Raw genomic sequence first — 27,685 nt, 5'->3', positions numbered from 1 at the left:
ACAAATCACAACAGCCAAGAATAGACAGCAGGACTGGTAAAAAAAATGGACAGGGAAAATTCACTTGAAAATTTCTGCCCATCCATCATACATGCCTAATTGTAACTATTTGTCAAAGAAAAAGAGGATCCCTAATTTTTGCTCTATACACTGTTCTATGGAAGAAAAGTTGGTTTGCTTGAATTGGAAGTTTTTCAGCAGCATGTAAGGATAGAAATGCATATGAATATAAATCCAGAGTATTCTGATACCAAAATGCTCTCTGCCCGTTGGTTTTGGTGTCATGGAAATATGCTGCCCCTAGGGCCTTTTAGAGAACCGGGCAGTTTTCAACTGGGGCAAAGCCAGTGCTGTCCAGATGGGCACCAGTAACAGGAGTAACAGTCTGTGATCAGCTGACTTGCAATTAAATATAGGTTTGGCATGAAAACTCAAACCAGGAAACTTAACACAGATACTTTCAGGGATCAATGTACCACAGACATACACATGTGCCAGGCGTCATGAAGAAACAGGAGGATGTGATACATTTCCTTAAATATTGTGGGTGGATTCATCTGTACAACATAGACACCTATATCTTAGCTAGTCAACAAGTTCCTTCTCCAGTCAGTGGACTACTCTTCTAGGGTGTGAAAAAATCCCTCTTGAAATAGACATATGAAATAGGCCAGATGATCTGGGCTCTAAAAACAGACTGTAAAGGGGAGGTTGAAGTGGTGAGCAGATGTAGGTATCTACAGGAGAAGTGTGTAAGTTTAGGTGGGATGACTCCCACACAGCATGTCTATATATATCTCAGATCTCTTCAAGGCTGCAAGTGCAACCAGAGGCATGAATGGCATGCATCCAAAAAGAAAATTGTCAAAATGTTATCCAGAAACACTTTCTAGGGTAAAGGGCTGTTAAACAATGCCAGTGTAATGGGGTCACTCTATGCTTGTTATTACAACGAGGAACCTAAGGTGTGGCTAATATGTGGTAAACTTGAAGTACAACACCACTTTCACTGAGAGATAAGAGAGCCTATAACGTGCATGGACTTAGCTCACTACCCCTGCAAGCTACTCTGCCTATCATAAATCCATGTACTAATTTACCCTTGTGGTAACTTGCTTTTGTTGCCCTGCTATCAAATATTTCACTCAGGGCAATCCCCATACAAATGTGCTTTCTCATTATGTTTAAGGCACAGACAGCAATGATAATGAAGAAGATGATGATGATTATTGTTATTACTATTACTTCATTGCTACTATTAACACTGCTGCTAGTGCTTTAACAAATTAGAACTGGGCATTTCCATGTGTTAGGCACAGCACACATACACTGTAAGAGGTGGTTCTTGGTACAAAGAGTTTTCTGGAGGGAAGGGAGAGTGTAGTTTGCAGTCTTTGTCGATAATAGTCTGCAGGACAACCAAAACCCATGAATCCTATTTGCAAATGTAATGTTAGCATCTACTGTTGGTCTAGTGGTAAAATTCCATTTTCTTTTATATATGTGACTCCTTAAAAAGGAGGAAGAAACTAATGGTTGTGAACTAGTCACAACAGCAAAATCTGCAAAGGCCAGAGCATCTGGTATCTGAGGCTAGTGGGGCTCAGAAAGGGGCGTCTTTCTCTTCTGGTCTGGTTACTGTTGAGAGGCCAATGATCCTTTGTCCTATGTGATAGCTTCTCTGCTTCCTTCCTGCCCATTCCCCACTCTTATCCTTCCTCATAGTAGGAGTTTGTGGTTGTCTAACCAAAGACAGCTTTAGTAAAGGTACACAGGATAATTCAATGGAACAAAGAACAAACAAACCAAATTTTTAGCTTCAGAAATGTAGCTTTTTCTATATACTTGACACCGAATTTTTTTTTCAACCATCTGAAAAAGCATAAGACATCATTGTTTTCCAGATTCCTCATTTATGACATTAATTAAGGGCATTCAAAGAATTCACGGCTTCAGCAAAGAAACAGGAGATAGAAGTCTCAGTTTCTTGTTCATAATTTTAGGTTTGGCAGTCCACAAAACTTTAACTACTCCCATTAATGCCTGAGGCACCTTAATTTGTCCACATCACTGAAACCAGTCTGAATGTTGTCTCCTGTTCTAGCTCAGCCATTATTCTTAGTTTACTGCAGACATAAAGTGAAGACAGCTGAGCTAGTCACTACTGGCTCTAAATAGTCAATGGAAAGAAACAGACACTTTTAGGGTGCAATTCATCTAATATACTTTATATGTATGCTTTACAATGAGCTGCTTTTACACAAGGCAACTGCATTTAGGCACCTGAGGACAACTTGAAAATCTCAAAATGAGATGAGGAAAAATTACAGAAGACATGAAACAGCACTTGAGTTATTATATAATCTCAAATGCAGAAGGTGCACTCTCCCAGAATTAAAAATCTTTGAGTATATGCATATAATATTTCAGACTGGAGAGTGGGGGGAAAAAATGAAGGCATCCTAATGGCATGCAGATTTCTACATTAAGGTCCTCCCAACCTTTAAGTGTGGAATTCTTGCCCAGCATTTTGCTGGACTACTCAAGTTCATTGAATCTCAAAGCACCAGTTAATGCTAAATCAAAAACCAAGGTGTGTTTACTTTTCTTTGTCTTATCCAATAGATTACATTAATTTTAAGACTAAATCTAGAATTGAGTCCACTTCTTACACTTAGGTGGACATGGCCTTCCTTTACAGAGGACCTGTCTCTTTCCATTTACTGGGTAAGAAACTGGCATATACTTTAGAAAGATGGCTTCACTGGGTGCATAAATGTAAGTTAAAGCATTTATGCAAAGCTAAAAGGATTTCCGGTCAGAGGCATCACTTGAGCATGTTTGAATTGGTACCATCAGCCATATAATAAGCCTGGGAAAGCATTTACCCTTGGGGAAAACACAGGTATTCTACTTCCCCAGGACACCCGTACCCATCTGTGTGTGCTATCTCCCATATTCCATTAAGGGATGAAAATTGCCTATGAAAATCAACACAGCCATCACACTTGTGAGTCACTTATATTTTTGTGTAGGCATGTTTCACAAAGCACATCCTAGAGGGCAAACCAGACAAATATAATGCAAAGAGACAAGCAATCTGTTGGAGTGGGGCAGCTGTTTCGTGACAATGATCACTGACAGCTCAGGCTCTGTACAAAAGTAGCTCCACAGATCTCGAGAGGGTATGTATAAAAGGCTTAAGAGGAGGCACTTCATCCATGTTTCCATGACTTAGTTCTCTGCTGGACTTTATGAAATCCATGACCTGCCTCAGTTAATTAGCTTCATGCATTCTCTGAGGAATTGCTGCTCTTGGGTCCAAGCAGCATGAGTATCTGCCTAGATAGGAACCACTCCTCCCTTCCTGTGCCTCTCCTCCATTCATCTCATACTTCCTTCCCCTTTCTTTCTTCTCTTTGTTCCGTTTCTTCCACCTTTTGAGATCCCTCAGGGAGAGGAGAGACTGAGCATGAGATCTTTGCACTAATTCCAGCAGGGAATTAAGTAGACAGAGAACAAGGTCTTAACAAGTCAGATGAGAAATCTCAGAATGGGAAACAAGACATGGGGTACAGCAGCTAGAGCAACAAGAGAGACTGGAAGGAAAGATATGTAGGAAGTGGACAAAGTGAGAGGAAAATTAACTGGAAATGGGTCTGAAAGTACAGTGAAGAAAAGACAGAAGATAAATGTTAAACAAGGAACAAAAGTGACAGAACCTGAGAAAAATATATTAAGGATGTTTCTTTGAGTACTGCATTTTGCTCAGTTGGAAACATGGCTCCAAATAACCAAGGAAAATATGAGGAAAGGTTTGCTGTTTTTTCAGCATAATTTTTTTTTCAGGGTGGGAGAATAGGTGAGACATAGTTTCTGGGGGAGGATTCTAGTGATTGGATGGTTGATGTGGAGTAGGAAAATACACAGACTCTATTTCATGTGTATTTACAATCTTGCTGCTAGGTTTTTGAATATTTTTACATACATTAATGTGTGTGATGTGGCTGTGGAGTTCGTAGTTTAATTCTAAACGTGTGTATGGACCAAAACATGTAAAAATGTCAGTCCTGGTAGAAAAGCCGAGCAGAGAAAGCAGCTTTGTTGTGTCTGTTGAGCTTTCTGCAGAGGTGAAAGCAGAAGGTGTCACAGCACTGGCAGCTTAATTGTAGTTTGGCTAGGGCTTGTCTACATGTGGAAACTTTCAGTGCTAGCTTTCCAGATGACTAGTTTGGGCTCAGTGTTTTGCACCATGAGTAATTCACTTTAGTCCATTTTGGAGGTGAATTGAAAGAAATCACATAAAGGCAGCAGCAGCAGAGAATAACTCACTTAGAGAGTGAGGCAAGGGAAGTCCATGAGTGAACAACTGGTTTCTTTTAAAAATCCACCCTCAAACTGATTTTATAATAGCTTCCCTGTGTAGAGAAGCCCTTAGTTCTATTGCAGTTCTGGGAGCCCACATCAGGACTTACACAGTAAGCAAGCCATTGCTGTGGAGGCAGAGTTGCATAAAACTTCAAGCAAGCTGTGAGCCTTGCAAGGTGCTCCACTCATCTCCAATTTGAGGAAAATATAACAGTGTTATTTCTTTCTTCATTTTTGTTTCAAATGCTTTAATCTTCCTAAGATCCCCTGCCACTTAAATTTCACAACGTATCTCCTCACAGCCGCCTTGTGCTGGCTTGGCTGGGAAAAGGTGTGAGTGGGTGTAGTAATGGAGTGCCACCCTAAATCACAGAGAGAGAAGCCCTTACCTCTGGGCTGGAGTAATGCGAGGCCTTGCTGCCGTCACTCTCGCTGGAGCTGCTCTCGCTCTCGGAGTCGGACTCGGAGCTGGTCTCTGATTCACTGGAGCTGCTGCTGCTCGACCCCTTGCTGGAGAGTCCCGAGGCTCGGGGATTGGACTGCGGCACCAGCAGGCTGCCAGCCCCACACACAGCCCATCAGGGTGCGGGGACGGGGGAGGGAAGAGAAGAGAACAGGAACATAAACATAAATATAAGAACCATGCTGTTTTAGGGAGCATACCCTCTGAATGCCTTGAGCTTGTCTCTGCTGCTAACGAATATTGAAGTGACTTCAACATTACATTGCTATAATTGGGGGGAAAGTATGGGGTTACTCTCATATCCGTTTAAATCCATAGCCTTTGCCATCTTTGCCATCTTTTTCATCTGGGAGAGAGTCAAATTTTCACTTCACCTTGTCTCTTTTCCCATTCCACAGATATTTTAGGATATATTAAAAATACTAATTGTTAAAAAAGCAGTATAGAAAGCAGTTGTATGCTTTAGACATTTTTATGTCTAATGAACACTCAGCCCAGAGATGAAAGCAGGAGACCAAAAGGTGAACAATTAAAAAATGGAGTTGGACGCCACACTACCAGTCATAAGTACTAATAGCAGTAACCATAAAAATAACAATAATAATACATCTTTACTGGAGCTTCCAGTCCCCATCTTCCATTTTGCACATTTCTTCACCTACCCATAAATGATGTGGTTACCTGTATATACCATCTTGATATTGACAATTCAAGATCTAAGACTCAGCCTGCAAAAACTTGAAGAGCTCAGGCTTGTGTTTTTGCATGTCAGCAGTGCAGTGCTGTCAGCAGAGCTACTTGCCTTCTTTAAAGTTATGTTTGCATGCAAGTGTTTGTATTATCAGGCCTGACAGCAGAAGAAATGTGTATTTTCCTGAAATAGTTGACCATGCATATTAAAAATATCACAGTCATAAAGACCTGAGTGTGAAATATCATATTAAGTCACCCAGCTTATTCCCTAGGCAATGCAATATTGTTCGCTATAGACGGGTGCATTTTCTAGTGAGTTGTCCAATTTGATTTTAAATGACTTGAATGCAGCTTTTACTTTTACCTCTGGGAAACTTCTCTGCAAACTAACCCAAATTCCACTGTCAGAAATTTCTCCCTACATTCAACCTGAAGTTGCCCTTTTAAAATTTATAGTTGTTACTTATTATTTCATCATATTACTAATCGTTACTATGATAAATTACCCTCCTCCCTTTTTGCTCTCACATTTTTGCAGATTGTTTTCCTGTCCTTTTTCAGTCATCTTTCAGACAAGACCTTAAACATTTACTTCTTCTGATCTTTCTTCATAAGTCATTATCTCCAGGGATATGGGATCATTTTTATGGCTCTTTTCTGAACTCATTCCAATTTGTCTATATCTGTCTGATAACAGGGTGCCCAAAACAGAGTGCAGCATTATAGATGGCTTTTCACTACAGCCCTGCAGTGAAGGGCTATTACCTTCCTGCTCCTTGATGTGTTGCTTCTGTAAACATATATCCGAGCTGTGAGGGAATGTATAGTCCATTAACATCCCTACCTCTCTTTCAACACTGCTTTCTTCAGAATTCCTCTACTGATAGCTACATGATTATTTGCTTCCAGGGAGATCAGCTCACTTTTTTTCTTCATACCAGATCTCATTTTCCTCTTTTACCTTGCAAGCTTCTAGCTCCTTTTGATTTATTTCGCTGCCCTCAGAGGTGTCTGCAGCAACTTCTAATTTAGTATCAAATGCAAACTTAATTAAATGGTTATTCACTTCCTTTTCCAGATCATTAATGAGACTGTTAAATAAACCCCACATGAAACACACTGGTACCCTGATAACCATCTCTTCCCAACTCCATTCACCAGTGTTTATCATTACCCTTGTTTATGCTCCATCAGTCCAATATTGTGGGTAATGCAATGTGATCTTGGAAATGCATTTTGTGAGAAATAATATCTAATAATTAATTACAGTTCTGCTATGTTGCATCTAATGAATTGTCTTTACATGCTAATGGTGCTTTTCATTATGGAAAACTGATACCTGACACCTTGAACAAGCCACGTTATGACAGGCAATTCTGGAGGCTTTGAAAAGGGGCCAGGCCATCAGAGACGCAGTTTCAGCTCCACAATTCCCCATGGCTGCACACTTTCTGGCCCTCTCCCTGCCTCCCCTAACATCTGCCAGCCTTTCCCCTCTGGACCACCTGTCTTGCACAAGCCAGTACTCCCACCTCGTTGCCTTTACTTGCAGCATGCCTGCTGCCTTTTGCCAGGAAATGGCACAGCTGCTTGTGGCTTTCTTGCTCCAGAGGGTTTTTGGTTGCTTGGGGAATCATGACACTGTTGGAAGGCTTTTTGCACCCTTCAAAGCACAGTGGGGCCAGGCAGTGGAAAAAAATCTCACCTGTGATCTCACCTTAGTAATTAAAAGCAAGTGAAATAAAAAGGAGAGGGAGGAGCTGACATCTATATATATTTTTGATCTTTATTTCCATCCTTGTAACTACTGGACAGTAGGGAGAGAGGTGGCAGTAAAATTTTGTGCTCTGTCAGGATGGCTTGGTACTACATGCATGGTCACGTGCATGTCAGTGTCTGCCAGCTTCTGGGTGGCAAGAGGTCTGTCTTCATGCACAGGCATTAAATGTACCCGTTACAAGGAGTGCCTTTAACTTGGTTTTTTGTCTAGCCATGTAGGTGCAGTAAAGACAAGATTATCAGGGAGCCATTTGTATAACTTCATTAAGCCATAGAAGTGACAGAAACAGCTGGTAAGCTTGTAAAAAAATTTCCTTCTTGGAGAAGGAAAATTGATATTTTGTAAACAGCTTCAGGACAATGCAGCTTTCCACTTGTACAGATTGCCCAGTGAACTCTAGATTGAAGTTGCTCACTTATATTAACAGATTGCAGTTAATCCCTTGCTAATAAAATAGTGAGAGCTATATACAAGCCATTATGAATAGTTTTTGTTTGTTCGTTTATTTGTTTTTTCTCCTTAAGAGAATGTGGAAAGAATATGAAAAGTTAACAGCCTTTTCTGACAGTGTAGCTTAGGGAATGTCTTTGACAGTGTCTGACTGATGGATTTCCAGTCCTCTCCACAACAGCATTGTGACTGAAAAGTTCTTGAGCATCACAAAACATCTGCACATTTATGTCCTGCCCTTAGTGACTGTGGTTTTAATTTTTAAACCATCATTTTATTTGTCATTGAGTGAAGTATTCAGAAATTGCTATATAGGAGATGAGGGGGCAAAAACCCCAATCTAATATTTATTTCCTGTTGTGACATGGAATGTTCTTCTAGGCTGCTAAATAGAAATTGTTACTATAGCTCTAGATATAAAATATAACTGTTGGACTCTTCACAAACATCTGGAAATCTGTTTACTGTTCTAATGGTAGGCAATACTACAAAAATTAAACATTACAATATTTTCCCATTTATGCTGATACTGCTAAAGTCTCCTGTACCCCTTCTACTTTTTCAAATTTGAAATATAGCATATTCTTATAAGGATTCTCATTATGTTATACTGACCAGGGTAATAACAGTTACATGTCTTCATGTATTATTATTACCCCCCACCGCGCCCTTTTTTAAAAATTGGTAACTTTTATTTTGGACTGATTTTTCGAAGGATGCGAACAAGATCATGCAGTTAGACTTATTTACATTTTAATGGCTGTGGCACATAACATTTGTGCATATTTTGCTACTGGTTTATGCCTCGGAATTAATTACCACATCATAAAATTTATTTTTTTATTTAAAGGAATTAAACAACAATTGAGTGAGAACTACTTTTCTTTAAGGCTCTTAATCAGAACATGCACTTTCTGACTTAAGAGTAAATTTGTAAAGAAGTTGTAAACTTGTAAATTTGCCAGAGGTTCAGTAGTAAGACCATTTAAAAACTAACCACCTGAAGTTTCTGATTAGATATCTCCCATCACCCTGGCTACAAGGGACCAGGGCACCTAATTGCCATGCAAGTCTCCAACAGCCTGTTTTCCTGCACTGTCTAGTGGACAACTGACCCTTCTTAGAAGAACTGCTAGATCCCTTGTAGCCTCAGTTTTTTCTCATATGTGCAGGTTCAGAAACCCAGTGATTTGGGGAGATTAGTACTTCTTCCCCACCCAAACTAACTTGTGATCCAAGTTGACAGGTGGCGCCATCTCAATCCCTGGACAAGGCCTAGAGGTTGTTTGTGTAGGACCAGTTGTTAGCCCCATCAGGCTGCTTGGCCATGGCCAGCCTTTGAATGGCACCAAGGTGGTTTTTACCACCTTGTTATGCAGGAAGGTGCTAGAGTTGGCTATTCAGTCACTGGAGACAGATTCCCAAATGAGATTACTTTGGTGGCCCTCAGGAGACCTCTTCAGGTTAATCATGCAAGATCTGAGTCCTGCTCTATGCTTCATATTAAGCTGCTGCTTACAGCTGCACTACTTCCCACGATAATAAATCACGGCTTCAGCACTGGCCACAAGAATTTCCCAGGCTAGGCATATGCTGCATTGCAGGAATTCAGGCCCAAAGACATGTAGCATGGATAAAGATACAAGTAAAACTGCTGCAGTTCTTTACCAAACTGCTAGTATTCAGTGACAATATAAAGAGAAAAATCCCTCTGATGCTGAAGAATTTGTGATCCCAGTTCTTCACTGCATTACAATATGAAGGCACTTTATACCTACTTTACACAGGCATGAATGATTATCAAGAATGCAATGCAAGGGAGAATCAGGCCTTGGAGAAGTGACTCAGCCAAAGCAACATATCAGAGCGAGTCTCTCAAATACTTTTCCAGCCACAACAAAAGCTACACAAATGCTCACAGAATCATTAAAGTTGGAAAAGGCTTCCAAGATCATCAAGTCCAACCTTTGCCCAAATACCACCAGGCCCACTAAATCATATCAGAAAGTGCTGTGTCTACTCATTCTTTGAACACTTTAGATATGGTGGCTCCACCACTTTCCTTTACCACATTTTTCAGTGAAGAATTTTTCCTAATATCCAACCTGAACCTCTCATATGTCACAAACATATGAGAAAATCCTATGAAAGGCTGTATGAGTACTTGGAGTATTTGGGGTACCCAGAAAAAAATTCTATCATTGTCTAGAAGATTAAGGCCAATTGTGGGAAAACAATACTCTGAAACAGACACCAGTCCCTTAGCTGGTATAAACTGTCATAGCTCCATTGACTTCAATTAGGCTACAGTGATTTAAATCCAGCAGTAAATCTGACCAAGGCTCTGAAACAGTATTTCAAATTCAGTGATGAAAACATATTCCATGGTTTAAAGGAGCTCTGTTGGCAAAGTCTCTATTTTGATTCCAGATTAAAGTATCTGAAACACCACTTCTTTCTTCCCTCAGAGCCAACCTATGACCCATTGAAGGTCTTTTATGGAAAACTCTTTATCCCTACATTGCAAGAAGCAAATTCCACACGGTGCTTCCTCAAAGCACAGACAGACTGAGAACATTTTGCCAAGATCTGTATAAATATATCTGCTGCCTGGCACTGAAGATATTCCGTATCTCTCATGCACACAGTAGGGAATTCCTGTCTCAATAATTGTGAATGGATCACAGAAGCCATGAAAATGCCCACTTCTTGCTGCTGCCCTGTGTATTTTTCAAATTCTCTTCCAGCAAAGACCTTGGAAGCATGGGAATTATAAGGACCTGAGGATCAGGCCATCCCAATATTGTAACAGAACATATGGGGATATCTTCTGAGGCAACTGTAGAATGCCAAGAAATAGCACCATAAGGACAGCCTACAGAATGGAGGTGGACCTCATCCATTTGTTTCAGGACAAAATCATGCTGAGAAAAGGGAAATGATACCATAAACTCTAGAACATGCACAGACAACAGATACCACCATTTTAAATCACATGGTTTAAAATACCAGTACAAAGACTGGTTGTGTATTTAACGTTCAAAGATGAACACAATCACAAAGTCATAGAAAGGCTCGGGTTGGAAGGCACCCTAAAGATCATCTAGTTCCAGCTCCAGATCTTTAGAGTCCAATCTAACCCAAGCCTTACTCTATGCTTCTATGATAAAAAGGTTCTGCTCTAGTTTTAGGTCTGCCCCATTGTGTCTGAATGACCAAATCAAATGACCCTTCCAGGGCTCCAGCCACCATCCCATACGTGAGTGTGACTGAACTCCCTACCAACAGTGTGTTAAAAGATGGCCTTCATTATTCTTAAAAAGCACTTGGACAGCCTTTTTCTGAAGTCAGTATGGAAGTGACACAAATTTACAGTTTATACCTTTGCTAACTATAAGCATGAAACCAATTAAATGTCTGAATTCTTTCCAGTTACCAATTCAAAAACCTATCATCCACTAACAGGAAAAGACAGTTAGCCATGCCATGGCCTGCTGTTTCAGCCTGAACACAAAAAAATGAGCCTCAACACTTTCCTTTCTCTAGGTAAACAATTTCCCAGGAATCTTTTAATATCTTTAGGAAACAGAGAAATGTTTTCATTCCTCATTCCTGTAATGAATGAGGTATGAAATGGGAGTCATGATGAGTGAGAGTCCTGGAGGTTGTTCAGCTTGTCACAATATATAATGCTTCTGTGAAAGCACTGCATTACCTTAGCTGCACCACCTTTGCACAGCACGGCTAATAAAGCACAGCTGCCAAGAGCAGAGTTCATAGGCCCCACCTATATTTTAACACTTTTCCTGGGAGCTTCTTAAGTAGTTTGTGCTGACAAGACTACAAGTATCATCTGATAATGCAAATTGAAGGCAAACCAGATCTCTCTGAAGAGAGGCAGGTGTGCACTGTGCAATTGCAGCTTGATTGTCAGAATAGCCACTAAAGAAAAATTGAGAGGAAAGGCTGTTTAAAATAACAAGCTATGAAGCTCATGCACACACGTTAAAAAAAACCTTGAAGAAAATCCATTCTGGCAAGGACTGTCTACTTAAGGTCTAGTTGATACTGGAGGCAGCCAAATCACAGCTCCCACTGTGAAGGAATATGGTAGAAAAGAGAAAGCCACTTGAAAAAACCCACCTTGAGTAAAAGAACCCTCCTAAAATAAAATGATATGTAACAATTAATAGTGACACCTCTGTATAAATCCGTCTATCAAGAGGAGCGTGTGCCAGGGTATCTGAGATGAAATGGTCCAGTAGACCTGGAGCAGAATTAACGTAGGGGTGAAGTGATTAGTCAGCAGGCTGACAGCTGTGCTGGGAGCCTGGTGCCAGATTCCAGTGTCTGCTTTCCGCTGCTGCCAAGTGCTTGCTTGTTGCTCCAGATAAATGGAGCATCAGCAGTGTTCTATTTGTCCTGCTCAGAAGAAAAATAAAGCAACTCTGACTTCCTTGGTGTGTTTGTCATTGACCTTACATCAGCTGAATATGAGTGGAGAGAATCCCTGGTCAGGGCAAGTTAACTCTTTAGTAGAAGAGGACTGATAGGGTCTTTTTACCTTGGTATATTAATTAGTCTATTAATGTCTCAAAGTACAGTGACTTGAAAAGAAGAAATGACAGCCACAGTCTATGTGTCCTGTATTGTCCTTGGAACATGACCTTGGACCAATGGCCTGGAGAATGATGAATAGCTTTGAGAATAGTCCATGAACAGCATTCTTCTGCCTCCTCTGTGAAATCAGGAAGCAATCTTTATAGAGTCTTTTTTTGAGGGGGAGGGAGGGTGGGCCAGAAATAAATTGGAACTGGATAAAGTTGTTGAGAAGATTCAGTCATAGAACACTGCTTTTGATTTCCCCCTGAGACCAAGGGCAATGACTTTTGTGTGTTTTCCTTCATATGTACCCCAGAACTTTTAACTTTTCTATTTTTCATTATTTTGGCCATGTTAGGAACTTTTTATTTGAGAATCCCTCTATTGTCTAGTCAAGGCCAGTTTGTGACCTCTGCAAATTCCTACCTCTCTTGATGGACTTAGAAAGAATTCAAGATCCTAAAGATTGCTTAAACTGTGTGCTTGGTATGCCCAGCACATGGAGCATTGTAATCTGCATGGGAAGTCAGGGGGGTTTGGTTCAGATTCCTCTTCATAGTTTTCTTTTCAGGGTTCAGTCACCTCTCTCCACTTGTCCTAATGTAGGATTGGTATCCAATATGAGGACCTGTATCCATTCCCAGCTCAGTACTCGACTATTTCATTAGACCACTATCAAAAGCTGATCTCCTGTCAGATTCAATTATATCAGTACCAGGAACAATTATATTTGTCTCAGGAACAGATCTTTCACTAACATTTTGAAGGTGATTCCAGCAGCCTGGTTGGCATGTTAGAAAAATAAAGATAATTAAGCACTGGAACCAATCATCAGTGAAGATAAGGAACATTGCTGGTAATAGTAATGGCACTGGCACTTTCACTGCAATGGTAATTGCAGAAACTAGGCAAAGGAGCAATGTAAAATATTCTGTAGAGTGGTTTAAACCCACCATTTTCAATAAGTCTCATCAGGAGATTTCACTGGATATAAGCCTGGGTGTTGCTCTTTTTGTCTCATTTATTTCCTAAAATGTGAAGTGTAAATGTACTTCTATCCAAGAGAACAGCAATTTTTGCTTGTGAGTGACAGCTTCATCAAGCCACAGAAGAAAACCACAGCAGCGCAGACTAGAAAATCCTCATCTGCACTGGCCTGCCATCACCTTATTTCAGAATTTCTGTTAATGTTCTGGCTTGCCATCAAAACAAACAGCCTTTTGTAGTTTTCAGACAGTCATACCTTGCCTCAGCACAGCAGTCCTTTGCCTCAGTCAGGGTGCTCTGGGTATGGTTCTGCCTTGCAAGACCTCTTGCTAAGCTCTGAGAGTCCAAATACAGATGAACTTGTGCAGATAAAATTACTAACTACCATAATGGCTGTCCAAATGGGTGCAATAAATTTCAGCATGAGACAAACTCTCTCAGGTTTTACTGACTCTTAATGTTGCTGCTGCCAGCTTTAGTGTTACTCTTTGACTCAAGCCATATTCTGTTGTCTCCCAAAGGTCTTTTTGGCCCGTCAGCTCTAATCAATATGCTGCCTTGAGAAGAAGCTTATTTTAAGTAGGTTTCCTCACCATAAAGAACCATATAAAGAAAATTTGACTTCTAGTCCTTGTCAGCATATATCACTCCCTATGCAGAACAGCATTTAAATGGTCTGTTATTTGAATCCAAGTGCTCTCTTTTATATGTTTCAAGAAATGACAAATGCCTGGAAAAAAATGCATAGTTGTTCTACAGAAGACATTAGGCAGGCTCAGGAATGGCAAGCAGAACAGCTAATAAAGCCCAGAATTGTAGCAGAGAGGATGTTAAAAGCTAATTAGTTTGAGATTATTTGAAGACTTGTAAAAGGTTCTTCTGTTCTCCTTTCTGTTGTAGGCACAGCCTGTATTCCATCGTAATCAAAAAATACTTTGATATGTCTTAGAAGGAGTTGCCCAGGATATGCTGTTTACCTATTATTGACATGTTAGCTGGAAATAAAGAATGTTTAAAATGAATTTTTAGCTGTTGAGTATTTGCTTGTGATGTAGCCTTAGGTTTTCAGGGGTCTGAGTCACTGGCAGAAAAACTTCTCCCATTCTGACCAGGCTCAGACTGTTGACCTCTTATTCTGGTTTAGTAATGTCGTACTTTACAGTTTGGATAAGAGTACCCAGAAGTGCTCTTAAGGAGCAGGAATGGTCTGTCTAGGGGGGGTGTCAGGATCTGCCCCACTGTAACCCAGCAAACACAGCATGCAGATAATTGATGATGGATTTTTTAGCAGCGAGCAGTGTCTATGGGTAACCTTTGCTGTGCCTTCCTCAGGTATAATGTGGTCTGTGGAAAACTATGAAGTATGATATGCACAAATATATAAATGTTACGAAGAGTTATATAAATTGCTCTTTACAATTCAAAGGAAAAATTGAATGTGAATTGCATCTTTTTGTTAGACGTTATCCATGGGAAGTAAACTTGAGGTTTACTCATGCACACACAGATGATGAGGGGAGGCAGAAATAAATTTCAAAGTAAATATAATTTTATTTGCTTTATTAATCTAGAATGTGGTATACCAATGTGCCTGGACTCAGTGGTTCCCCAGCTGCAACCTCCTGCAGGATGTTATCAATCCTTTATTTCTGTGAAATGTGCTACCAACTACTACGAAAAACACTAGATCTGTGTGACATTTTAATTAAAAAAAAAAATTGGTCTTATACCATGCTGTGTCCTGATGTAGTTAAACATATATCTTCCAATATACCTTTCAATCCGTATCTCACATGTTTTGCTGTTCATTAACCACCATGCATCTTTTTAGGTTTCCTGAAAATTTACAATATCACTAAAGCATGTGGAGATGCCTTTGCCTATTCTTCAATGCATCTTTTGCTCTCCCTGCCTTTCTCAGTGGGGCAGAAAGGAAATGCACACATGACAGTGGGGAAGAGGGCACAGGGACAGGGAGGAATATTGCTAGTTGTTGCTGCTTCCCCCTCTCATGTCCCCTTGGCATAACAAGCTGCTGCTCTTTTTCCTCTCTCTGCCCCCAGGCCAATAGTCCCTTTCTGCAGTGTCTCAAACATGCCTCTGCCTCCCTGAGCTCCTGCATGGTCTAGGATGTACTGTGTCAAGTGCTGAGCCTCTTCAGAGCAGGAATGTGTGTTCAGCAGTGTGATCCAGCATGGAGACTGTTAAAGGTGTAGGAGTCAACATGTGGTGCTGCTGGGAGTTCAGTGCCCAGCTGTGAGGATATACATTCAGTGCTTCTTTAAAAGGGTATCACATCACCTGCCTGCAGCTGGGAAACAGCTGGGGGAAAGTTGGAGAGTCTGCACAAGAGCTTTGCTGAGATGAGACACAGATTTCCAGGAGAGTATGATTTTCCATAGTCAGTGAAGCATGAAAATAACTCTTGGGGATTTTTTTTACCACCCCAACATGACCCTAAGTGCAGCTAGGTAACCTTCAGCTTGGGGAGAAAGATCAAGTGCTGGGTCTTTGCCATTATCTTAGGCACTAGGGGAGAAAGCTAGATGACTTTGTTGATAACTACTAGCTTGAAGACCCCAGCAGGCCTTCAGACAATTTTATTAATCATGAAAGTCATTAAAAATGGCCAATTCCTCAGGGGCAAAGTAAAAACAAAACCTTGGAAGAATGAATTGGAGCAGGCATCTCCCATTCCTAAGAGCACTCTGTTCAACATTCTCTACAGTCAACTGAAAGGGAATATTTAGGACTGATACTCCCAAGCAATATAATCTAATGCTTTCTCAGGGAAGGGGCAAGCTTCCTTATGGACTTAGACTGCAACAAAGAAAAATATTGATGGACTTTGTGTCAAGCTGGGAGGCAATGAACTCTCAGTCAGTTGACTCAGAGGTTTGTATGTCACATCCAGAATCAGCAAGATAGTTTTTCCTTTTGCCTTTGAACTTAGCCTTTCCTCTTTTCTGCTTCCCCCTGGCCTCTCCCTGGATCCAAATCTGGGCTCTGCAGTACAGAAGAGACATGGAAACCAGAAAAGTGCCATGAAGATGATTAAGGGATTAGAACCTCTTTCACATGAGATGACATGAGGCTGAGATGACTGGGAGGGATAAATACCTGACAGGAGGAAGTAAAGAAGACAGAGCTAGGTTCTGTGAGGTGGGTCCAACTCTTGAACAGGTTACACAGAGAGGCTGTGGAGTCTCCCTCCTGGGAGATATTCAAGACCCAATTTTGACTCTGAGCAACTGTTTTAGCTGATGCTGCCATGAGTGGGAGTTGGACTGGATGATCCCCAGAGATGCCTTCTAGTCTGTGGCCCTGTTGGGACTAGCTCAAGTACCACAGACTATGGTGCTAACTAATGTAATAATGTGATAACTATGTGGGCACCGAATGGTTCCTGAGCTCCATCTGGCCATGAGTGTCCCCCTGTTTTGTGTTTAAAGCTCACTCAGATGACTACTAAGTCACTGCCCCAACTTGACTTAAACGTAGACTTGGCCTCAGGCACCAAACCTACAGCTGCAACATGTCAGCTGCCCATCACATGTTTGCAGCATCTATCCCCCTACTTCATCCTTTTGTCATTCTTGTCAGAATAAAATGGACTCAAGGGGTGTTTATGAGATTAATTTGCTGCATTTGGTGTATTTTACAGTAAGTGGAACATGCAATAGCAGCAGCCACTTTCCAGCAGAAGCTGGAAAACTTCCTTCTCTTTCCAACATTTCTGAATCTGTTTCTGAATGTGACCAGCAGTGTCTGAGGCAGCTCATCAGATTATGCTTTATTTATTGAGCTGTAAATTACAGCACCTCTCTTTTATAAAACTGTGTTATTAGGATACTGCTTTACATTTTTTGGGAGTATCTCTGAAGTATAGTTGTCTAGCATCATTGCCCAGAGCAGCTGCTGACAATGCCAATGCACTGACAGCTGCAAAATCCCTTCTTTCTGAAATCAGGAGTAGAAAAGATCATCATGAAATTATGGACTAATGTGGCCATTCTATCTATGCTGCTCATAAATTACATTTTGAACCTGGCAATTGCAGGGTAATTAGGAGGAGAGTAGCTTTCCTGCAGGAACATATATTTCCTATTCTACTTGCCTGACACACTCCAGTTTAATTTTTCCCTTGTTCACTCAGCTCAGAGAATGGCAATTACCAGAGGTGATAGCCTAGTGGCAATTTTTGAATCATGAAGAGACTTAGCACAGAAATGAGGGGAAAAAAAAGGACAGGTATCACTAGTAATTAAAATAATTTTGAATTAAAGGAACTATTTCAATAATTTCTTTTGTCCTATACTTGTTACCATATAACCCATCGTTATGAATTACTAATACAGAGAAATAACACCACAGTGGAGAATGAGCTTAAAAATATAGGTTTCCTTAATATGTTTCTTCAGCAGTGAGAGGTAAGTAATATTTGGATGGACATTTTGAAATGGCAGGTGATGCTACAGCTCTGATCACTAACAGCCCTGCAATTTTTAAGCCCTCCTTCCCCTTTTGACCATGACAGAGGCGCACAGGAAACAGGGCAGGAATTCCCATCTCGAGTAGCCAGAAGAAGGTGTCACATTATTAAAACAGATGATTTCCTTCGTCTAAAAGCCTCTGAGGAGCATAAATTACAAACAACATCAAAGCAAGTAAAAGTTTTAGAGCAGACTGTCAAAGAGGCTGCTGGGGTTTCCTTGGTAGAGGCTCCATTTTTAAGGAGTCTCAGCAATTTGCTTTCTTTCTCAAAACAATTCCATATGTCTGTGGATTATTTATGGTTGTTTTGATTTTTGTTGTCAAGGGTTTTAAAGAAACAATATCACAATTATTTAACATGGGGAACTAAAGTTAGACAGACAGTGCCTGCAGTAAGAAATTACTGGGATGATCTCATGGACTAAAACTTTGCAGACTTCTCTGTACTCTCCAGGGTTAGACTAGATACAAAGAAAAGCAGTATAGACAACTGGAAAATAAGTCAGATGCTGTACAAATACAGCAACTAATTATTCATGTTGCCATCATATGTTGGCAGGATTTTACCAGTGTTGCACAGAAATAAGGTCTGAAAGATATGTTGGGCCAGACTTGAAGCAGAACTGAGAAAACTTTGTTTAATGATTATTGGAATTCATCTGATGAAAACCACAAAGGCCAGCTGTGGTCTTAGATTAAAAGTCATCAGGGCAAGCTGTGAACTGATTCATATTAGCTTCCTAACTTAGGGTAAAGAAGTGATTATTATTAGAAATGGCATGGAGACACTATGTGCTGATGAGGTTATTAGCTTGTCCTGAGGAGGTGGCACCTGCTGAGTTAGGTTTTAAGTGCTTTCCCTGCAGGAAAAGGTCATCCTTACTTGCTGGAACACACACCATGCAGGAGGCTGGTGTGTCACACCTCAGCCTGTTGCTCCTGCCTGCAAGGCCTTGGGTATATTCAGCAGTGATCTTCAACCAGACACCAGGCTGTATTGACCACATCCAGGAAACTAGGCTCCATCTGTGCAGTGAAGTAAGCAGGAAAAACAATGGATCTGTGAGAAGCATTGCCACCTCTTGGGATGACCAAGCAAGAGATGTCAAAGTCTATCATTATCCTAGCCAAAACTTCTGCTGTGTTCTGCTGGCAGCCAGCAACCATGTGAAATAAAGATCTTAGGAAGAAAGGATGAGGCTGAACACTTTCTATTCCTTTAAGGGAAGGATACCACTTCATTTCACATAGCTGTTTGGCCAAAAAAGGAGAAAAGTGAAAAGGTGCATATTAATTGCTTGCAGGTCTAGCAGCAAATGCCAGATTCTGAGATCCATAATTTTCAACTGGTGAATTATTCCAAAAGTTATTCATAGTCCTTACCTAGTAATTATGCAAGAAGTATTTTCATAAATGTTACATCAATAATTTAAAAACTGCAAGAGCATGTCATTTTCAGAGTGACCTCTGACTTGAGTTTGATGGCCAGGAGAGAATAAGAGCAGAAGAACAATCATATATGATAACTATATGACATGAGAAGGAAATTCTAAACTCTGCATCACTGATAAGCTTGCTCTGATGGGTGGCCTTCTCTGGACTGAACTATAACAGCAGCAGTCCTCCCTTGCACCACTAGCAAGGACTGAAGAATACTGTACTTGGTTGCCTTACTCAGTGCTTTGTGTTGACTTGAATGTTTATGAGGAGCTTGGTTGAAATGTGAACTGTCTTCTCTTCAGCTTTTCCTGATGCAAAACTAACTGGATGTAGTTCCACCTCATGTCAAGCTTATAATGTAAAGCTGTTTACTTTCTTCACTGAATGTGCCTGTTTGAAAACTCAGAGCTCTGATTCATTGGTTCAGGTCTTGATTGTGACCTTGATTTGATGGCTGTGCTGTCCACCGTTAATCAGCATGTGGTGGTTCTGCTGGTATGGTGATGTGTTTTACATTTGTTTGCTTATTTTTAGTATACAGGGCTGGTTTATTCATTTCAATTGTAACATGTGTCATGTCAACTGAAGATGCAGGTAATTTAAATAATTCCCATGCACATGGCCCTGCAACCAAATAAATAACTCTAATCTTGATAAGACTTTACCAACATTAAAGCAAAGATATTAAAATATGTCTCATTAAGAAATAAAGAAAATCTCAAGGTTACACTATTGCCTTTAACAAGCTTTTCACCAGCTGCAAGACAAACCTAAGGCAATCACTTCCTAGCTAAGCAGCCCCTTGTCATGTCTTAGCTTTGGACACATGTTGGTAATTTTAGAATCATCATGGCCGTGTGAATTGGGTGTCACTTCTGAAAAAAAAGAAGTGTAACTTGTGGGGGTAGTTGTTCTTTTCAGTACAAGTGCAGAAAGTGTATTTAAACACCCCAAACATTCACAGAGGCTAAGCCTTGACTCAGTCAAACTGCAGCCCAAAAACCTGACAACCTGACAACAGTATCAGAAAATGTATTCTTTCAGGTATGTTATGGCCTTAATAAAAAGTAGTGAAGAATTTCTTAACAGAGGCTCATCCTTCCTCCTTTCAGATTTTACCTTCCTTCCATGATGTCCCTTTTTATACTGGCCAGACTACCTACATGTTGCACCTCTTTTTTATCCTTGCAGCTGTTGATTAACAAGAGTAGTGACTGGCAGGTCCATGCAGTTACAGAGTTTGCAGTTAGCAGTTCTTCCAGCTAACCTCCCAGTTCAGCAGATGGACACTGGCACATGAGATTGCTGTGCAGCTTGACTCCAGAGCAGACAAGGAGAGCATTGTGGCACTGGAGTATGTCTTCTCCATTTGGGGCAGTGGGAATTCATTTGCCATATGTTCCCTCAATTAATCAGAGAGTGTTTTCATAGTTTGTTGTAATATATTTAAAAGGCCGATGTGGTAAATAACTGGTGGAATGGTGTGGTAAATGTGAACAATTCAAACCAGATCCACAATTCACTGCTGCTCCATAGTAATACCAAATTTTGGTCATAAAAACAACTCTTATAATTTGGGCAGGACAACTCTTTCATAATTCCCAGTCTAGAGACCTTACAAAGACAGAGGACAGCAACATACACTAGACAATGACAAAATTTTGTCATGGCTCTTGTTAAATGGCTAATGCTGCATTTTGACCAAACGGAAGAAAATAATACAATACATTTCGTAGACAATAATGTGGTGTTGGCTGAGATTAGCTAATGACATCAAATGCTGAGGCACTCATCTGCTTCAACAGTCCCCTTTGTCTGCACACAGAAGGAATATATGCACGGGGATAATTCAAGGCTCCAGGAGGGGGCAGATGTACTTGCAACATAAGGGAAAAGCTCCTGGATAATAAGGTGTCAACCTGCTGCTTTTCATCAACATTAGATCTCTTAAAATAGTTTAGGAAACATATATTTTTATAATACTCATAAAACATCAGCAATTTGAAGTTGAAAACTGGTAGCATATAATACGTTAATACAGAAAATGGTGTAAAAAGAGAAGTTGAAACAGAGGTACATCTGAACTGGTACATCTCTATCAATTAGAGAGTGATAATCTCAAAGGAGTGTTTACGTTTTGCTGTATTCTAAGACTGTTCTCTGGGTTTGCACAAATGACTTTGCAGTTGTTGCTTTCCTCTTCAGCTTTAACAGAGAGGTGCTGTGCTGTGAGTCCCTCTAGCAGAAGAAGGAAAGCTGAGGGTGGTCTGAAGCTGGAGAAGCCCAAATTTGGGTTCTTCTCAGAACTCCACTTTTCAGCATCATTATTTCAAAAATGTAGGCTACAGCTTTCATGTCAGAATACCAGCGCTCCTATTTTTCTATATACTGGTACTCTTCTCACATGTCCTGTGGGAGATATTTGCACTAGGGGTGTTTGCACCAAAAAGTTTCAAACTGGAAAAATGAGTGTGCTTCTTATTAAGTTCAGCAGACTGGGAATCTGCCAGGCTTTTATAAAACTGCTCGTTTTCTGAGTCTTAGCTCTTCTACCACTTTTTTTTTTTTTCTTTTTTTTTTTTTTTTTTTTTTAATTGAGCGCAGGACAAGCTCTATCTTATTAAATGAAAACAAAAGAGTGAGAAGTTGGAAATTGCCAGGAAGCCTGGGAAAGACCGATATTCAGCTGAGATTTCATTCCATGTTTTCCTGTTGACCTCACAGGCTCTCGACACAAGAGCTCTGAGTACATTAAAGAAAGGCCACAGTCTCATTTGGTCCTGTGAACATTGGCAATATGTTATGGGGACAATATACAAGCTTGAAAGGGAAAAACCGCAGCAATGTCCCCATGCCCTGGAGGTTTTGTCTGGTGCAATGCTGTTTAACCAGAACACTGTGAGGTTTTAAATGGCCATATGAGATTTATAGTAGGTCATGACCAGATCTCTTTTCAGGGCAAAGTTTGAAAAGTCCATTTGTCTCAAAATTTAAAAAAAGAGTCTGGTAATTCTCCAAGGTTTTTCCTCTTCCTTCAGGCAACTATTTTTTGCCTGACCAGAGTTCCTAAACCCTTCCCAAGAGCCCTTTTAATGTGGGAATTATTGTCCTAGTGTTTGCTATCAAAGAAATAATACTGAGATACAAATATTTACAAACTCACTCTAACTCCACATGGTCAGTATCAAGCTTATTAAGTTTTAGAAAAAGGGACGTCATGACCTTAAAAGAAGTGGCTTCAGGAAATCAGTACTTGAGGGCATTATTAGCAGGGAAGAGTGATGGTTACTGCGGGGAGTTGAATGCAAAGGCTCAAAGGTGCAGGCAGAGCCCCCCATGTCCAGCTGATGGCGAGGCTTCCCCACGGTGGGTTGGCAGCCGGGGACAGCCCTGCCCAGGTGGGTGACAGTGCTGCTGCTGCCCAGCTGGGCTGTGTCACACCCTGTCTCAGCCAAAGGAGGATGCTGGTGTCTATGGGGCCACAGAACAAGGCAGAACAGGGCTGGTCCTCCCTACAGCTGTTTCTCCACTGTCCCCCTCCAATGATGTGGTCCACATCTACCTTTCAGCAGTGAGTGATGCTGGGTACCCTCCACTGGGCTTCACTCATAACACTGCAAACCAGAGGGGCTTGGCTCCTGCTGCATGGCCCTGGGACTGGGGCAACTGGGGGAAACTGGTACGAGATGGGGGTTCCAGGGGAGGTTCCAGGCACCTCAGCGGGATCAGGGTGGTTTTGAGGAATGGACAAAGGGCAGCCTGGGGAAGAAACACAGCAAGAGTCCATGATGGGCAGACAGAGAAGCTCTGGGACAAAGTCCACTCGGGAAACTTAGCCAAAATCATGGAGATCTGAGGCCACATAGGTGAAGATGTATGTGATAGAGGCTGCATGTCTGATTTTCCTCTTTTCCCTCTAAAGACAACACAGGAAGGAAGAAAAGGAAAATGGGAATGGCAAGCAAAGTCCCTTAGGGCTACTGGGAACCAGGGTCTAGCTGCCTCCTAACCAGCACCTTCCCTGCCAGCAGGCATCACATTCCTGGGCATGAAACAATACAAGCCTCCCTGGGTATGCACTATACCAGGGACACAGCAGAGCCTCAAAAAAGCATATTAAATTGTCTTCAAGTGTCATTGCAAAGCAATAAATTTACTTGGAAGGTCTCTATGACTTTTTGAGGTGAGATTTTTATCTGTTAAATCAGAATAATGGGATTCTTTAACTCCAGTCCCCTGTTATTTTTTTTAAATTAATTAATTAACTAATTAACTATTTTTTTTTAATTTGACACACTGTTTATTTAGTGCAGTTATGTTTGATTGTTCCAGCAAGCAATAAGTGAGAGCTATTTGTGAATTATTTGGCTGCTAAATTTCCACAGAGAAGGGCCTATTCTCTTCTGTGTGAATGTGTGGGTGAGAGGCAGTGCCTCAGCATGAAAAACAGTTCTGTGCCTGAGTCAAGAATGAAAAAATCCTTTAAAATCTTGATAGCAATCTAACACAGAAGACACACTGCTATGCAAAGTAAATTTTGTTAGACATAAAATACCTGTCTTTAAAATAAACAACTTTTTTTTTGGCTAAAATGATGGAAGATTGCAGAGCGTATTAAAGATAGCATGTGTCATGTTTAAATCATACCCTGTGGAAAAATACCTAATTTAATTTTAGTAATTTTTCATTATATCTGCCTTTCAAAATGATAACATTTTCAGGTTATAAAAATGTAATATCTGAACTTAGACTTTTTTACACCCAATTTCAATAAAGGCCTAATTTTACTTCTCAGTTAAAAACACATTAGAGCAAACAGTCATAATATGATCTGGCCCCTCTCTGACTGCAAAAAAGGGCAGCCTACTATAAATACAGTCCTTCAGAGAAGGAAGGTCTTCCATTTGGAAAAGGAATTTGAAATTTCATGCCATTCCAGTTTGGAACAAAGACCTTCAATTTTGAATTTACCCATGAAACAGAACCTCAAAAGAAAGCAATAATAATGAAAAATAAAGCAGAAAGTGTTTGGTCTGGTAATTTGTAAAGAAAATGTCACCAGACAGACTCCCTGGAAATGTTGAGTGAGCAAAAAAACAACATTGTAACTTAAGAAAATGAGCCGTTTGAGATTTTTGGATCTCAGTTTTCATCAAAAAAACTTCAATGGTTCCAGAGCCTGAATACTTTCCCTGCTCATCAGGTTGCCAGTGATGTGTTGGGGGAGCTAGTAGTGCCCTACTGGACTGCTGCTGTACCTTCCCACCAGCATATTGAAATAGCTGTGGTAAAAAGCTGTTCCACCTCAAGAGCTTTGTTTAATTTCACAAATGCTCCAGTTTTTCTTTGGGAGAAAACCCAGGCTGTTCAAAGATCACTCATTTCCTTTCACTGAAATGCAAGAAACCTAGAACAGTATGAGCCATTCCTCAATTGTAGAATAAATCTAATACTTTTCCAAGAGAGAAGAAAGGATAAAAAGTTGCCTGAAATTTACATCAAAATTGAGGCAGCCATGAAAAAACGGAGGAGACATCTGGGTAGGACTGTATAGGGGAGCAAAGTGTCTCATATCATAACAATGTGACTCTTTGCAGGAGCATTTCAGACCTATCAGCCACAACTCATCCCCACAGAGAAATTACAGGGTACCTAATTCTTTGTAGTAACTCATCTTATTTTTCTGCCTGCAAAGAATATGGACACAGTTCTGCATCTGTGTAGTATCCCCTTCACCCCTCAGAGAAAAAAAAGCACAGACTTTGTGTTGTCCCCACTGGGGCCTCATGAAGATACTGTTCTGAGAAATCCTTTGCCCACCCTGGACACAAGCATATCTTTTTCATGGACTGGCCTCCTGCAGAACCTGACTGTTCTGCCCTGAGCAAGCCTCTCCTTTCTGCCTCCATTGCTGCCAGGGTCAGAACAAAGGCAAGAGCAAGGAGAAAATGCTCTTGAATCTAAAATTAAAAAATACAAAGGACAGAAGGCAGATAGCCGTACCAGTGACAAGGCAAACCCAGAAATTTAGCTGAGATTTCTAAACCATCTTTGCAGGAAGGTGGGAAAAACTGTGTGGAGCAAGCATGTCATCATCCATGGAGCTGATGCCAGAAAGCCCTGTTGTGCCTGGCTGATTACTGAACGATTAAAGCTTGAAGGGGGGATCTCCTTCCATCTGCTGCATGAATTGCTGCCTCACTCAGAGGGAACTGAGATTTCTTCTTTGCATTGCTGCACCTGCTCTGGAGACTCCCTGAGCTACAGCTAGGATGCAATTCACAAGCACACAGGGGTCAAAAGTCCCAAACTCATGTCATGTAACTGGACTGGGCTGAGGTGTTGCTGCTGGCTATGAATTTTCACCTTTTCTTACGATAAAGTGGTAATGAAAGTGGTGATTTGTGTTAACAGAGCAGCTGCTGGTTTCCTGCTTTTGGTGCTCTGTAAACCTGAGCTCTCTTTCATCAGACTGCCAGGAAATAGATACAAATGTATTTACAACATTTCACGTTTTGCAGCATAGCACTAAAAATAGCACAACACATTGCTCCTAATACAGGGCTCTCTGTCATCTTATCCCACTGCTGAAGCAAGAAAAGCATAATGTTATCAGCTAACTGGCCTCCTACCTCTTCAAAGAAAGTAAGTTTTAGCTAGCAGAATTATTATCAGGGTTAAAAATCCCTTTTGTTTTACAACAGGTTCATTGCCTATTTATTCCCCAGATGTTCAAATCTCATTGAAATATCATAAGTAGTATCAATAATAAGGAAAACAGAATTCATTACCAAACTCTTTGCCTATAGCAGTGCACTCATGATGTATGTAAGAGGTGTTCAGAGCATCAAATCCACAAAACGTGAGGTCACTGCTCCTTTGATCTACATTTCTGAAGATGGACAGACAGGTTAGACAAGATTATGCCTCCAAGGGTCATAAAAATGCAGAAGTTTCCCAACTGTGAACTGATTTTTCAAAGAAAATTATGTGCACAATTTAACTGGATGGCCATATATGCCTTCCAGGTTTTATATTGTTAATGTCTGTTTCCTCTTGGATTGTTGCTGTTCTCCTACTCTCACGCATTTTGTTTTTTTGCCTCAGATACACACATAAAAAACCCACTCTCATACTTCTTGTCCTATTTGATTTATTCCAAAGAAATTAAATTACATTTTTATAAGCCTGTGTTACCACGAATGATAGCTGAAGATTTGCTGAAAAAATTAATTCCTGATCTGTTGCCATGAAGCGTCCTCGCTAGCAGTGTACTGACTGTCTTTCAAAACCAGATGGAAGCAGTCCAACAGTATGATTAACTTCTTAGTCCCCGCAATTTCCTATTGCTCTACTTGCCCTAGATTTCAGGATTGACCTCCTGCTTCACTGCAAAATGCACAGTTGCTCAGTTTGATAAATCACATGAATACTTTTTTGATCACAGTTATCCACTATTTACTACATATCCAGTGAGGTTAATCATATGCTGAGGCACTTCATATGCTGCAGGCATATACACTCTTCTTCCCAATAGCACTTTGCATATTCTTCATGCTGCCAGCCAGCAATGGGACCTGTTTTCTCCTTACTAATATATGAAAGACCACAGAGCTACACCTCACCTTTTTACTTTCCACATTCATGCTGTAATTATGCTCACACCATTTCTTAAAAGACCAAGGAAGTCAAAGAAAATATGTGAGAAATTACTAGTCAGACCTCTCTTCGAGCAGATAGATATTTTTCAAAATGCAGATGTTTCTGGGAACTAGAATTGACTTCCCCCAAATATCTTTGGGGAGCAAATGCACGAGGTTGCCCATAGGGAAGTGGAAAATGTTTGGCTGTCATGATAGCAAAACACTATCACTTCCTTGAAGAAAAAAGTACATCTTAACTTTTCTTTTTCTATCTTTAAACATCATAGGAATTCCAGTATTTAGTAGGGCTCAAAGTTGTCATGGTTCCCTGGGACAGCTCTGCTACACCTTCTCACACAGTAATACATCCACATCACATCTTTGGTGCTATGGTAGAACAATCCTAAATAAACACCAGCAACAGTCAAGGTATGAGAAAACATCCAGCAGCAAAAAGGTGAGTGCCACAGGCCTTGCTCACAAATTAAATGGAGGGAGTCACAGTTTTACAAGAGATTCCTTTTCACTCCGAGCTCTTTTTCTAAAGTTCTTTTTCTTTCACACAGGCTCTTTCACTAATTCACAACATCCTCCAACACTGGAAAAACTATCCTATATATAATGTGTATCATTACTCTTCCACCTTCACATTCTGTAACTAGCAGGACTGAGAAACTCCAGCCCATTCCAAGGAGCAGCTGCCCTTTGCTTCCCTGTACTGGTGCAGGGGTCAGGGAGGGTGCAAGTGTGAGACACCAGCATTTC

General features: G+C 40.7%; 1 protein-coding gene across 1 annotated transcript in view; it reads right to left on the bottom strand.

Moving 5' to 3' along the window:
* Positions 1–27,685, bottom strand: part of AFF3 (ALF transcription elongation factor 3) — a gene marked incomplete at both ends in the record, with an annotated part of 311,403 nt that overhangs the window by 37,511 nt on the left and 246,207 nt on the right. Inside the window, one exon of the mRNA XM_083885208.1 lies at positions 4,758–4,923. Within this exon, the coding sequence (XP_083741334.1) occupies positions 4,758–4,923 (166 nt within the window). The remainder of the gene's footprint in view (positions 1–4,757; positions 4,924–27,685) is intronic.

This window comes from Zosterops lateralis (assembly GCF_965231275.1).
Source record: "Zosterops lateralis genome assembly, chromosome: 2".
NCBI classification, from domain to species: domain Eukaryota; kingdom Metazoa; phylum Chordata; class Aves; order Passeriformes; family Zosteropidae; genus Zosterops; species Zosterops lateralis.
Note: the sequence above shows the minus strand (reverse complement) of the source record. Positions and strands in the feature narration are given on the sequence as shown.